Source organism: Lotus japonicus, chromosome 4, assembly GCF_012489685.1.
Source record: "Lotus japonicus ecotype B-129 chromosome 4, LjGifu_v1.2".
Lineage (NCBI taxonomy): Eukaryota > Viridiplantae > Streptophyta > Magnoliopsida > Fabales > Fabaceae > Lotus > Lotus japonicus.
Genome location: NC_080044.1, coordinates 83,458,463 through 83,472,915, shown reverse-complemented (window position 1 = coordinate 83,472,915; position 14,453 = coordinate 83,458,463). Strand labels below are relative to the sequence as shown.

General features: G+C 34.7%; 1 protein-coding gene and 1 long non-coding RNA gene across 2 annotated transcripts; both read right to left on the bottom strand.

The window, feature by feature from the left end:
- Positions 1 to 36: 36 nt before the first annotated feature.
- On the bottom strand, positions 37 to 4,412 carry LOC130716120 (phosphomethylethanolamine N-methyltransferase). The gene is made up of 11 exons (XM_057566317.1): positions 4,187 to 4,412; positions 3,861 to 4,117; positions 3,621 to 3,758; positions 3,366 to 3,509; positions 3,167 to 3,277; positions 2,930 to 3,071; positions 1,444 to 1,724; positions 836 to 997; positions 657 to 710; positions 493 to 567; positions 37 to 393 (listed from the first exon to the last, which is right to left on the bottom strand). Exons 1-11 carry the CDS (start codon positions 4,194 to 4,196, stop codon positions 295 to 297), a joined length of 1,473 nt encoding a protein of 490 aa, XP_057422300.1. The 5' UTR covers positions 4,197 to 4,412; the 3' UTR covers positions 37 to 294.
- An 8,012-nt stretch (positions 4,413 to 12,424) lies between these two features.
- LOC130714015 (uncharacterized) lies at positions 12,425 to 14,263 on the bottom strand. The gene is made up of 3 exons (XR_009011105.1): positions 13,814 to 14,263; positions 13,572 to 13,689; positions 12,425 to 12,729 (listed from the first exon to the last, which is right to left on the bottom strand). It is a non-coding gene; the product is annotated as an uncharacterized LOC130714015 (long non-coding RNA).
- Between the last annotated feature and the right edge of the window lie 190 nt (positions 14,264 to 14,453).

Sequence of the window (14,453 nt, the reverse complement as noted above, 5' to 3'; positions counted from 1 at the left end):
TTTACCAAATATGTCAAACTAAATAAAAACAGGATATTCAATCATGGCAAATTTACCAAATATGTCAAACTAAATAAAAACAGGATATTCAACTTTCAGCATGGATCCAAATGCCTAGTTAGCACCGCATTCAAATGGAATAGCATACTCCTATTCACGGGTGTTTGCATTCAGAATACATGAGTTCTTGTTCAAGACAAAAATAACGGATATTCAAAATGTTATTTAGAAAAATCCTTTCACACATGATTAAATATAAAGCTAGAATAAGGCATACGATAAGAATAAAGCATGTCATTTTTTCTCGGCAATGAACAGCCCCCACATCTGCTCCAGAGATTCACCTCTGATTTGCTTTGCCTTCCATCTTTCCACAATTTCATTGTAGTCTTCCTGAAGCGATCAAGCAATGAATTTTTCAGATTAAGTGAAACAAATACCTCAAGGTAAAGTATTACAAAAGTCATGTTAAATGCATAATAAGAAACTCACTTCACCAAATTCACAAATAAAATCGTCCTTCTTGTTCTCAAGGGCCTCTAACTCCTGCTTTAGTGTTTTCACGAACTAAACAACACAACAAATTGAGTTATTAGAATTCTATAAGACTTAAAAAAGCAAATGCCAACCAAAGTAAACAACAGGGTCAGACGAACCAGATCAGTTCTATTCTCAGCAATGATATCATCAAAACCAGCATTCTCGAGCATCTGCGGATGATTTAAAATACATAGACATTGTGATAAAAGTAAACTTGCATACTTTCAAATTTTAATGAAAACAAATGGGTGAAAGAGAAGCCAGATGATGCTACTAATAGCCCACACAACCATACCTGCTCATAGGCTTTCATGTCATGGATATAGTATCCTCCTTTCTTAATGTACTCAGCAAATTCTAAAGACGGACTTCCAGCACTTTTACAGTAATCAGTAATTAGAAGTTTACCTCCAGGCTTCAACCACTTGTAAAATGATCTGAATACTGTTGGCTTATCCTGTATTGATCCAGAGTAAATTGCAGAAAACAAACTTCAGAAAATAGAGAAGAAAACCCTCAAGAATATCAAATAAAACAATAAAATATAAATATAAATGAACTACAGATGTAGCCAACAAAGCCATTGATCAAATTTAAAATCCTGAGGCCCAATGGAGGACCGAGGAGACCAACAAGGGTGGCAACTGAGAAGGAATGCATCCATGGGTATGGGGTGGATGACATTTGCACCTTCAACCTAGATTAGGAGTTCATCTATGCAATGGTCATGGCAGTAAGGATATCCCATTTGCCTCATGGTACTTCAATAAGTAACAGATACTTATAATAATATATCTATGGGGATAAAGATGTATATTCAATGTTATAAAGCTTAACTCTATCAAAATCAACAATTTAAACAAGATTTCAACCAAAAAGAAAAAACAAAGGATAGATCCTTACTTTGATGTGTAACATGGCATCACGAGTGTAGATTACATCAAATGTTTTATCAGGATATGTTTTTTTACAGCAATCGGCGCAATCAAATTCAACCATGTATTTCAGTCCAATAGCTCGTTCAATAGCAAGAGAAATCATATTTATGGAGAGGTCAATGCCAATGACCTCAACATCAAAATTTTCAGCCATGTAAAAATCACCTCCCCCAACACCACAACCAACATCAAGCACTTTCTGACCAGGCTTTAGTCCTAGCATCGACACAAATTCTTTTGTCGTTTCTGCTCAAGAAATAAGCACCACATAGGTTAGAAACATATAAAATTATTAACAAAAAACACCTAACCTTCAAGATTCAGATCAGGATGATAGATTCTTCAGAAGAAAAAAGAAAAACTTCCACGTATGATCTAATATATTAAGCAAGCTAAGAATAAGATATCATCATAATTAGAAGAAAATAAAGTGACAAAGAACAATGGTGAATCTTGAAATTAATTTTTGAGGTGGCGAAGCAATGTGTATAGTTTAACAAGAAAAATGTGTATAGACTTGTTTGTGCTGTTACAAGCCATGTTATAAAGAACTAATGACAAATTTATTAGGTTTTACTCTTACCATCTCTGGAAAAATGCTCATACTCATGCTCAATTATTGAACAGTAAGTATCAGAGTTAGGCCTTTTAAAGGGTAGAGAATAGAGATATTGAATTCATATCATATTTCTTCTCATTACCAGCTTGTGTTAAAAAAAATTATATTTAAGCTCGGCCATCATATTTTCAAATAAATATACAACTTTCATTAACTTGAAATGTATTTGTGTATGATATATAATTAACCACTAATAAAAATTAAATACATCTGACCAATGGCCACATCAATGAGACGGAATTTTTTTATCTCAATATAATTTTTATAGAAATAATTCTACTCCCTATATACTAGGGAAACAATACACCATGCACCATCAATTAATATGTTAATAACAATTAAATAATAAAAAAATATTGACATAAAAGCAACTAACTACGAATAGGTACAATTACATATTTCTCTAAACATTCAGATAACATATAAACTACATTAAAGTAAGAAGAATGATAAATATGTAGGTGAGTTGTGGCCACCCCCATTCACCCCAAACCTTAGCCACTGAAGAAGATAATCGTGTATTCAAAATAAAAGCGTCTTTAAAAAAACAAAATTAGAAGGAAATATTGCCCAATCTCTTTATTGTACTCGATGCATTCTCTTATTAATCCAAAATCAATCTAACACTATGTTCCTAATGGCAAAGGAGAGGCCATAACTCATAAGACCTCATATAGCTTCAGCCAATCCATAGCCAGGGCAAATGATAAGGGAATATCACTCTTGAGGATAGTCAAGGAAGATCATTCTTCCATGTCAAGTTTTTTTTAAAAAAAAGGGAAAGACCTTGATTGTAAGGTGCAAGCGGATAAAGGAAAATATAAAGGCATACCAAGTCCTCCGGTGCTTACAAAGCCTCGGCCATACACATGCTCATATCGTAAGATACTCTTCTGACTATATTCAACTCTATCTAAGAACTGCTGGAATCCCCTATCATGTTGTGACCTAACTTTCTGCCATATCCAGCAAATCTGACAGTGATAGTATTGTATACATATTGTGAGTCAATTGGATAAGCCAAAGTTAGTGAAAACAAGTAGAAGAAATGGAAATCCAATTTGATTACCTGGTTTTGATTCTTCTTATTTCTAACATAAGCTCCGATGCATTTACAGCCCGCAAGAGAAAGTTCAAAAGAATTCCCAGAATCATCCGTCATATTACATTCTTTAAATAGCTGCATGAACAAAGGGCCTTTATGAAAGAATAGAATTATCTGGAATAGACAAAGAGAGAATATGAGGGTAAGTAACTAGTCTGTCTACCTTTGTGTAAAAACTGGGTTCCCTGTAGTGAGTGGGGTTGTATTTTCTCTTGGAATCTCCAGATTGGTGGAAACAAGATTCTCTGAAGAATAAATATCCCCCATGTTTCAACCAATTGATCATTCTCTCTGCTAAATTGTTAACCTGAATAATGAAGAGAAGAGAAAAGAAGAGAAAATGTTTGTTTAGCAATTAGCATAATAAAAAGAGCAGAGCAGCAGACAAGAGAAGAGAAGAGAAGGAAGCAAAACTGACCTCAATATCTGAAAGGTACATAAGCAACCAATTAGAGAAAATGACATCAATTGATCCTTGAGAAACATGCAAGTTTGGAGATGTGACATCAGCACACAGAAAGGTGACATTGTTGTGGTGTCCATTAATGGTTTGATTCTGTACAACATAAGAAAGATTTACAATACAATGGGTGTGGATGAGTGATTGAGTTGAGAATAATGAGGTTATTAATTAATTAATTAATTAATTAATAATGACCTTGTTTATTGCAGTCTGAATGAAGTCGACAGCAAGCAAGTGACCAGCTTTGAGAGCCAATTCTCCAGTAAATCTTCCAATACCTGCTCCAAGCTCTACAACTGATTTTCCTTCATAATCTGGTAATAGAGAAAGTACCTCGGGTCTCTCTTCCTTGTCCAGATCAGCAGCTTTGGAATCGAGCATCATTGCCTCCACGGACAAATCAGCTGAATGCTGGATCCAGTAGGTTTTCTGAACTTCACGCTCATCAGTACCTGCATTCAATACCAACCATTTCAGATGAATTGAAATGCAAATGCAATCAAGAAATCTCAGTCACTCACCGGAAGCCATGGATTGGAATTGGATGATGCAATTCGGTTTGGTTCGAGAAAGAAAGGGAATGTGATTGATTGTGAATGCTAATTAATTGCCTTCAATTGCGATACGAGATCTTGAGAAACTCCTCGATCTTCGGTTGCACGCTCTCCCTCTCTGCTGCATCTACCCTCTCCTCATCCTCATCCTCATCCTCATCCTCATCCTCTTCCTCTTCTCCTTTCCTCTCCTGGGACGGGACGGGACCCTCATTTATACAAAAATACCCTTTAATTTATAATGCAATTTATTTATCTATATTAAGAAATTTCATACCCTTTAATTTAATTCGTCATTATTTCTTCTATAATAATTTTTTATAATTTGAAAGATTAACCGATGAAAACCCTATAAATCCACATAATTATTAAAAAAGTAAAATAGATTAAATTAATTATAAAATATCCCTATAAATCTTATAGAGTTAAGGGTCTGTTTGGTGTGACGTATAGTATAATGTCTGATAGTATAAGACATGATAGTATTAGGCCTGATAGTATAAGCCCTGATAAGTTTCTTATACTATACAGCGTTTGGTCGTACACTGTATAACTTACCATTTCGTTTAAATTCATGCAATTTTATATTTTGTGAAGTATTCAATAATGATAGATAATAAATGTGGTTATACGGTGGTGGTGGTGAACTAGTGATAATACTGAATGTGGGGGTGCGGGTGGTGGTGTCGACAGCGTGGTGGTGGCGGCAGCGGTAGGGTGGCGGTGGTTAGAGATGGCAGGAAAACCCACACTCGTGGGGCTCGACCTAAGCCCAACCCAAAATTTCAGGCGAAACCCGATTTCTTTGGGTTTGGGTTTCACCCGAATTTTAAAACTTGTTTGGGTTCGGGTGTGTGATTGATTAAACTCGCACTCAAACCCAAACTCAAACCCGATCGAAGCCTTATGCATGTAATTACCAATCCTTATATATATATATTATTAAAGTTACTAATTAGGGTTTTCTTTAACGTAGAAAATTCATGAATTATGTTGTTTATCCGCTTATGTTCATGAACTATATTTTTTCCTTTGTATTGGAAAGATGATGAGGTTTAATCAACTTATGTTCATGTTGTTTTCTTATATACATGTTGTTTTCGGGTTGAATTTTTAGGTTTCTTTTACGGGTTCGGTAATCACATCGAGTTTTGGGTTTGAGTTTGAGTAACCCGAAACTCGAGGGTTTGAGTTTGGGTTTAACTTTTGCACCCATATTGAGTTTGGGTTTGGATTCTAAGTTAGGGTTCGGGTGTGGGAATGGTCAAACCCGCACCCACGAGGCCCATTGCCAACCCTAGCGGTGGTGATGGTAGTGGAGGAGGACAGTGGTTGTGGTGACAATAGGGTGTTGGTGTCGGTAGGGTGGTGGTTGTGATGGTGGAGGAGAACAGTGGTTGTGGTGGTTGTAGGGTGTTGATGGTGGTGGTGGCGGCGACAGGGTGGTTGAGGTGATGGTAGTGGAGGAGGACAATGGTTGTGGTGGCAGTAGGGTGTTGGTGGCGGTAGGGTGGTGGTGGTGGAGGTATTGGTGGCGGTAGGGCAGTGGTGGCGGTGGTGGTGGAGGATGGATAGTGGTGGTATCGGCGGCGATGGCGATGGTGGTGTCGGCGGTGGAGGAGGACGGTGGTTGTTGTGGTGGCGCCGGCAATGGTAGTGGTGGTGGAGGGTGGTGGCGGTGGCGGTGGTGGTGGTGGAGAGCGGTGGTTGTGGTGGTCGTAGGGTGGTGGCGGCGACATTGGAGGATGGTGGCGGTTGCGGTAGTGGTGGTGGAAGGTGAATGATGGAAGCAGTCGAGGGTGTGGTGATGGTGGCTTATACGTCAAATTTTATCAGGCCTAATCCATCACCTACATGGTGGATTAAATAATACATCATTTTGATGTATAATGGTGAGTTGATGGATAAGCTTATACAATACAATGTTAGACCAAACAATGGATAAGCACATAATGTATTGTATAAGCTTATCATGCCTAATACGGCATACCAAAAGAGCAGGGGCGTATCTAGGTAGGGGCAGGCAGGGGCCATCGCCCCCCAAGATTTTTACAATGTTCACCGACTATAGGTATTTTTATATAGAAGATGTTATAACATTTTGTGATGCTCATCAAGTTAAAGTTCCTGACATGAAAACCCCTTATTTTATGAGTAATGGTCGTTATAAGAAACAAGGTGGAGATATGGAACATCCTTATAGGATAAATGTATTTTATTCTGCAATTGATTTGCAACTATATGAATTAAATGGAAGATTTAATGTAGAGGTAGTGAAACTTCTCATACTTAGTTCACATTTAGATCCTAAGGAAAATTTTAAATCATTTGGTAATGAGAAAATATGTAAGCTTGTTGAGAAGTTTTATGCAGATGATTTTTTCGAGCTAGAAAAGAGAAATTTGTCGTTCCAACTAAAACATTATCATTTAGATGTTTCCCGAGATCCTAATTTAGGAAAAAATTCCAATTTATTCGAGTATTATCAGAAGTTAGTTGAAACTGAAAAAATAACAATATTTTCACTTGTTGATAGATTGCTACGTCTTGTTTTGACATTCCCAATTTCAACAACATCTACAAATCGATATTTTTATGCAATGAAAGTTGTTAAGACTTTGGTTTTGCAACAAAATTGAAGATGATCTTCTTATAAATTTATTAGTTGTATATATCGAAAGAGAAATTGCTGAAACATTTTATGTTGATACAATAATAGGTAAATTTAGTACTATGAAAGAACGAATATTTGTATTTAAATAATCTTTTATAATTTAAAGTTTATATAATATTTAATGAAGATTTTTTTAATCTTATATTTCGCCCCCCAACAAGAAAATTATGGATACGCCCCAGCAAACGAGCCCTAAATATCTAATATGCAAAGTTTGGGTTGAATTTCTCTAGTTTTAGGTAAATTAATATATATATTCAATGTAAATGAGTTAGGAATTTCATATTTATTCATTAAATTTTTAAATATCATTAGTGTACCAAATTGAGGTAATTTAACTTAGGTAATATAGACAACCCATATAAATAATACTCCCTCCGGTCCTATTTATAAGCAACAAAAAAAAAATTCACATAGTTTAAGAAATGTAGTTAAACTAGATAAAATGCATTAAATTTGTCTTAAATTAAAATGAACTTCCAAAATTACCCTTTATTATTAGTGTTGGAAAGTGGAAAAGAGAGTGAATAATTAATAAGACACATTTTACAAATTAGAATTAATAAGGGTATTATTGGAAAAAATTATTTAATATAGCTCAAACTTTCATTTGGTTCTTATAAAAAGGACAAAGATTTTTCTTCTCTTTCATGCTTATAAATAGGACCGGAGGGAGTATTTTAGTATTATATTTGGGAGGAAAGAATCAAGGATGCACATGCACTGAATCTATCGGGATCCCGACGAGCCAACTATTTGCTTACACGTGGCTTTGGTATTGCATTCACTCACTTTTCTTAGTTGCAAGGAGTATATTATTATCATCAGTTGCAATCAATCAATTTCAGCCACCTAGTGTTATTAAAATATCAGTAGTTGTATACTTCTACCCGTATTTTATATTTTCATTATCTCAGTGAAATTTTATTTGGTTTATTAGTTTTATGATAGAGATATGAATTTAAGTTAATACTATTTTAAGTCATATTGATTTTTTTTGGAGGACATTAAGTTATTTTTTCAATTAATAAGAAAATCTAGAACAAATTTATATCTTATATAAGTAGTTTTTCTTTACATATAAAATACTTTACAATAAGTAGTTTTATATTCTATTGAAGTTAAATATAAATAAATAATAAAATACTTTACAATAAGTAGTTTTATATTCTATTGAAGTTAAATATAAATAAATAATACAAAAATTAAAGTTTTGATATTGAAGAGTTTCATATTTTGCAGTGCATGTATTCTCTTCTCTTTGAGCATCTACATCTATCATACCCACTAAAATATCTACACTTCATTTTTTACAATTTCTCATAATACCTCATCATCTACACCACTTCACTAACTTTTTACTCAAACCCAACAACTCTTCAAAATTTATATAGTGGATCTCACCATCAACATCACATTTGTATAGTTTATTATTTATCTCTATTTTAATTACTAATTATGTTAAGTGCAAGTGCTTGTAATAAATACAAGCTCAATTTTCAAGTCTAGTGTAGAGCATCCATTATCACATACTCATCTTTGTCATGTTGGAATTGAATATGTACTTCAATGGTAATAGATACTCATATGAGTATGTATTTAACATTAGATACTACCATTGAAGATGCTCTTAAAGTATGAACAACATAGGTAACTCACCCCCTTCCAAGACCCCCTTCCAAGACGGTATTTAATATCTCAACCAGTGTTGCAAACTTATTCAATACTCAAGAGCACCAAACCAAAAAAGTTCTTTGGGAAACCACATTCTTATAGTGTATATTCGAGGCCAACTTCAATCCCTAGAGATATTTGCAGTTCCATGAGTAATTCTTCTAAATTCCCTTCAAAACTGAAGAAACTTATTAGTCAAGTTGTGTGGTGTCATGAATGCACCCACTAAAGGCCGCACGATAGGGTGAAACTTTCATCTAGTTAAACATGACAAAGGGTGAGTGAGGGTTGTGTGTCCTCCCACATAATTTTTGTCATTTGATCAATCTTATAATCTTATGAATACAAAGTTATTGTTCCATAATTATTTGTCCTTACGCTTATAAATAATTGTTGTGAAATCTTACATTGACTAAATATATGACCGAAACAGTGACATATTTAAGTAAAACACCATGAGGGCATGTGTCCTTACTTAAATTTGAAAAGAATCATTAGAAAAAAAATTGAATAGTAAAAGTATGTGGTTTTTTATGACTATTTTTTCCACATTATTAAATGCTCTCACTTGAATGGTAAAAGTATGTGGTTTTTGATGACTTTTTTGGTATAAAATGTCCTCACTTAAGTCCATTTTTTGGTAAAAAAATGCACTTACCTCTAATAGTATAATTAATTTTTTTTATACAAGTTTATATGTATATATTGCCTCACAACATCAAAGTCCTGAATGACCGGACCAAATAACTTTTATATATAAGAAAATAATCCTCACATATTAATATGAAATTTTAATTTTTGAAAGGAATTATTTGGAAAAATCATAGATCACGGAAAACAACCCATACAAAATATCATGTATATTTGGTGCAGTATATATCTATTTTGTCGACAAATTTTGTAGACGAAAAACAAAAGGACAATACAACAAATTATGTAGACTAAAAATGATTAAAATGAAATAATATTGTAACAGAAACGACAAGGAAATGAGATCCGGAAGTGCAGGCCTGAGATAATAATAATATGCCTTGAGATACGCAAAGTTACAAACAATCCTTTTCATGCTGCCCCACCCGCACCCACTGTCTCTCACACGTCACGTGCTCCCTCTTACACATTTTCGTCGCATCCTCTTCAATAATTTCATTTAAAACAAAGGCTTAATTGCAATTTTAGTCTCTGACGTTTACAAAAACCACTATTTTAATCCCTTACCTAATTTAATTACAAGATTAGTCCCTCACGTTCCCTCCTGTTTGCAACGTTAGTCCTTCCGTCCAATTTTTAACATAGAAGACTTATGTGGCAACGCACATGCTTCTCATGTGACCAAGAAAAATGATTTAGCCACACTTTTTGTCCCCTACTTATACATATTGTGTAATTTTGGTCATTAAAGTTCAAAAATTACATCCAAATTAATAAAAAACAATAAAGAAATAGAAAATGATAACCATTCATCTTCTTCAAAAATTGCACTCAAATTTAAATTTATTTTACTATGCCGGGTTATGATTTTATAAAATATTTATTTAAATTCTTATTCATAATGTTTTGACCTAATTGTTTCTCTTTCTATCCTATTTAATTTAAATTGAAATTATTTATATAAAATCCTCCATGTTTTTTTTTTTCGATATCTTTTATAAGTTGAATGTATTGATTAAATATATTTTTATTATTCTATAAAGTATAAGCAAATCAATACATATATTTTTAATTATTTAAAATTAAAATTTATAATATTATGCCTGTTTATGATTTAATAAATATGTAATTAAATTTGAAGAATATGAATACTTATCATTTTCAGGTTTTTTTTTTTTTTTATATAAATTTAAATGCAATTTTTGAACTTCAAGGACAAAAACTACATAATGTGTATAAGTCAGGGACCAAAGGCGCAGTTAAATCATTTTTCTTGGTCACATGAGAGGCATGTGCATTGCCATATAAGCATTTTCCGTTAACAATTAGACGGAAGGACTAACGTTGCAAACGGGAGGGAACGTGAGGGACTATTCTTGTAATTAAATTATATGAGGGACTAAAATCATGGTTTTGATAAACGTCAGAGACTAAAGTTGCAATTAAGCCTAAAACAAATAACTTTATGCTTTATTTGATTGTCAAACAAAAGTGAAATAGGTAAAGAAATTCTTTGTCTAGTGCTACACAATTTAAAACAATAAAATTTCTTTTTTTACATGGGAGAGTATTCTGGACCAAGATCCAAGGGCCCAGTATCTGTGCTCCTCCATGGCCCAAATAAAGTCCTTGCATGCGGAGTGCATATAAAAATTACCGTTTGCCATTTGTTTATATTTCCAGTAGAAATCAATGCTTAGATGAAGAACAGAGATTCTGTTCCGGTATGATTGCTCAAGTTGGTAGGAGATGTGAGATATACGAGTTAGGTAGATAGAGATTTAGGGGTCAATTTCTGACGAGTGTAATTTATCTTTCCGATATAAAAAAAAACACGAAATTCTACATTCATGATAACATATCAAACCATTGCACAACGGCATAAGCTCAATCTTAGATAAGTTTGCGTTTAGAGAGAAGATATGTACATATGAAACTGTCTTCCATGTTAAGGTATTTGTATAGAACAATCTTCAAGGGACCAATCTCGAGAGCACCCCTGCTTTTAGATGTTTAATTTACATGACTATAAAGTAAAGATGTGGACTCTCAATCACAACGTAAGTGAATCTTCTGAGTATATAATAATATGAACTTTGAAATGTTTCAGCTGCTTCACTTACGTATTATTTTCACATTTTTTTTTATCTCTTTACTCTATTTTATTATTTTACTTATTATATCACTCATTTTATCTATCATTTATTTCTATATCTCTCTAGAAGTGAAGAGAAGAAAAAGTGTGTAAGCAACATTTTCCATAATACATACATGTTTTAAAGCCTTAAAGTTAATAAAGGCATTCACTTTTGTTCCATTCACTAGCCATTCACATGTGTTATTGGACCGTAAGATTTAGGGTGTGTTTAGTTCTATGTCTGGCCCTTCAAGAATCAAATATGGGTCATTAAACGTGGATCCCTTCCCAATCGACATATTTGGAGACTCTATTTGAGAATCGATTTCAACACCTAGACTCGATTTGGCTGAAGTAACTTTGAGTAGCTTCTCCGTTAGAGAGAATCGATTCTCTCAGCACATTGTTTGACATTTCCGTTTTTACCCCTTTCCCTTAATCTTCAACTTCCTTTCATATGTGGCTATGCCGATCTACAATATTCACAGAGTAAAAGCTTTCATTTGCAGCCTCTCTCTCTGTCTTCTTAATGGATTGGTTCAACTCGCTGCATATTAATATTTTTGTCATTTTGTATGTCAATCTCGTCGTGTCTCTAAGGCGTTGGGACCCTGAAAACTAGGGGTGTACAAGGGACGGGTTGGGACGGGTTTTGGTTTACCCTAACCCGGCCCTAAATATTGACCGGGTCATTTCATAGACCCTAACCCGTCCCTAGACCCGAAGCAACCCGACATTATGCGGGTCCAATTTAGGACGGGTCTATGTAGGACGGGACCGGGTTGGCCCGAGGGACAATAAGATTAAGACTATTTGATACTAATTGTAAAATTTAAAGATAATAACATACTAAAAGAGTTATAAGTTGGAACTATTTTTTAGAAGAAAGAACTTGAAAGGATCCAATTCTTTCATAATCAATTGCACTTGAGAGGTTTACTGTCACGACCCAAAAATCCCAAGCCGTGACCGGCGCACGGACTATCACCCCAAGTCCGGCAAGCCTTTTACACATAACCCATTTATAACCAATTCGCCATGATAAATACGTCCGCATAAATTTATAAAAAAAACGACAACGTCTCCTCTGTATTTCAGTAATCTCAAAATAACATAACCTGTTAAATAATATTCTCCAAAATTCAAAATTTCAAGAAAAGGTACAAAACCAAAATTCGACGTTCAATGTCAACCTTTAAAATTAAAAGATACCGTCAACCCCAAACTAAATTCACCTATGACTCCCTGTAGCTGCAGATAACTAGAATCAAGAGAAATAAAATAGCAATGAGGCCACCAGCCGATGGAGGCCTACCAGCAAGACAACTGACAATCTGAACCCAGGAACAGCTTGTTACTCAGCTGCTGAAGAATCTGTGGATAAAATAATAAAGGGGTAAGTCACAAAGACTTAGTGAGGATTTAACAACCACCATGAACAGGAAAGGGGAAACATATGAAGCACGAGTTTTTCACTATCAGATCAGAGTGTATAATATATATAATATTAATAAGAATCATTTCAAATAAGAGATGATCAAACTGTAAAGTTTATAAATAACCATTTCAATGAAACTGAATAAAAATCATGTCGATAATATGAAAGCATTTCAAAATCAGAAATATAATTTAATAGGGTCACACATGTAGAACCGTGAGGCGGCTCCATCTCGTTGATAGCCCTCTCCTCCTAAGGGATGGCCTCTCCGATAGGGGCGGCTCCATCTAACGGATAGCCCTTTCCTCTCTCATATCACATGTCGCATCGTATCATATCATCGGGGGAAGCTACATCTCGTTGATAGCCCTTTCCGTGCACTGGCGGCTCCATCTAACGGATGGCCCTCTCCTCCCGGAATCAAGCTAGCTAGGTGCACCTAGGCCGTTACCTCCGTTAACGGCTACAGGGTTCTATCAAGGATCCCCAAAACCGTTTTCTCAAACCAGTTCAAGTCTCATCAAAAGTCTCAAAATCAACTTTCCAAGTTCTCAATCTCAGTTTCACATAATTTCCAAAATCAAAGCAATATAAATTATTTTCTCATGTCAGTTCATAATCAGACTCAGATCAACTTCATAAAACTAGCTTTCAGATAATTCACGAACTGGAAAAACATGTTTCCCCAATTTAAAGAAATATGCAATATAATAAAGTAATCAAATCATCAGTTATCTAATTATTAAAAATAAGCCACAGTGATCGGAAAATCACTCACCACTGCAATGAATCAACCACTATAATGAATCAAGTGGATTGCTCCAGCCACATCATAATACTCGAACCAGCTAAATCCAAATGTATCCATTTGCATCTTTCTTGTGTATCATCTATATCTAGTTATAACCAAAATAAAATAGATTTTACTTTAAGTTCATGTGAGAGAGCACAGCAAGCTAAAGCACCATGATTTATGGTCTCACAATCATTAAAGAGACAACGCACAAATATAGAGTGCACCTGGCATTGTATCCTTCTATGACTTTGTATCCTTCCATGCACTGCAACAATTTGGTTTGAGCAGCAATCGGTTCTAGACATTGCAAGGGAAAATATTCCTCACCAAATCATAGAAAACTCCATTCTTCTCAATAGCTCACCAAATCAATGGGAAATTAACGGGCCACAACAGATCTTTGTGCCAAGGGCTTCTCCATCTAAGACATACCTTCCAACTACGGCACAACGCAATGCATAATCTCCGCCATGCTTGGGTGCTACCGTTGAACTCCCCTCTGAACGTGACATAACTAAAGAAGGATGGAGGTTGGAGTGTGTCCAGGGAAAACAGTTTTGCTGCTCTTGATAGCGAAGACGTTATGTGTGGGGAGATCGTAACATGCGTGGGGAAGATTGAAGGGGATGTTAGGTTTCTTTTTGTTTTTGCAATTGACAATGGTAATTGGGGTGTGGGGCTGCAACGTGGGTTAGGGTAAGTTAGGTTTTGTGAATCCTTTTCTTTTCTTTTCCAATTTTCTAATAATAATATAATTATATAAAACGGGTCGTTTCATTTACATTTTGTTTGATCTATATACACATGTCACTCATTTTGTTTGATCATTCTTCACTTGTCTCACATGTGGATAATACACACACA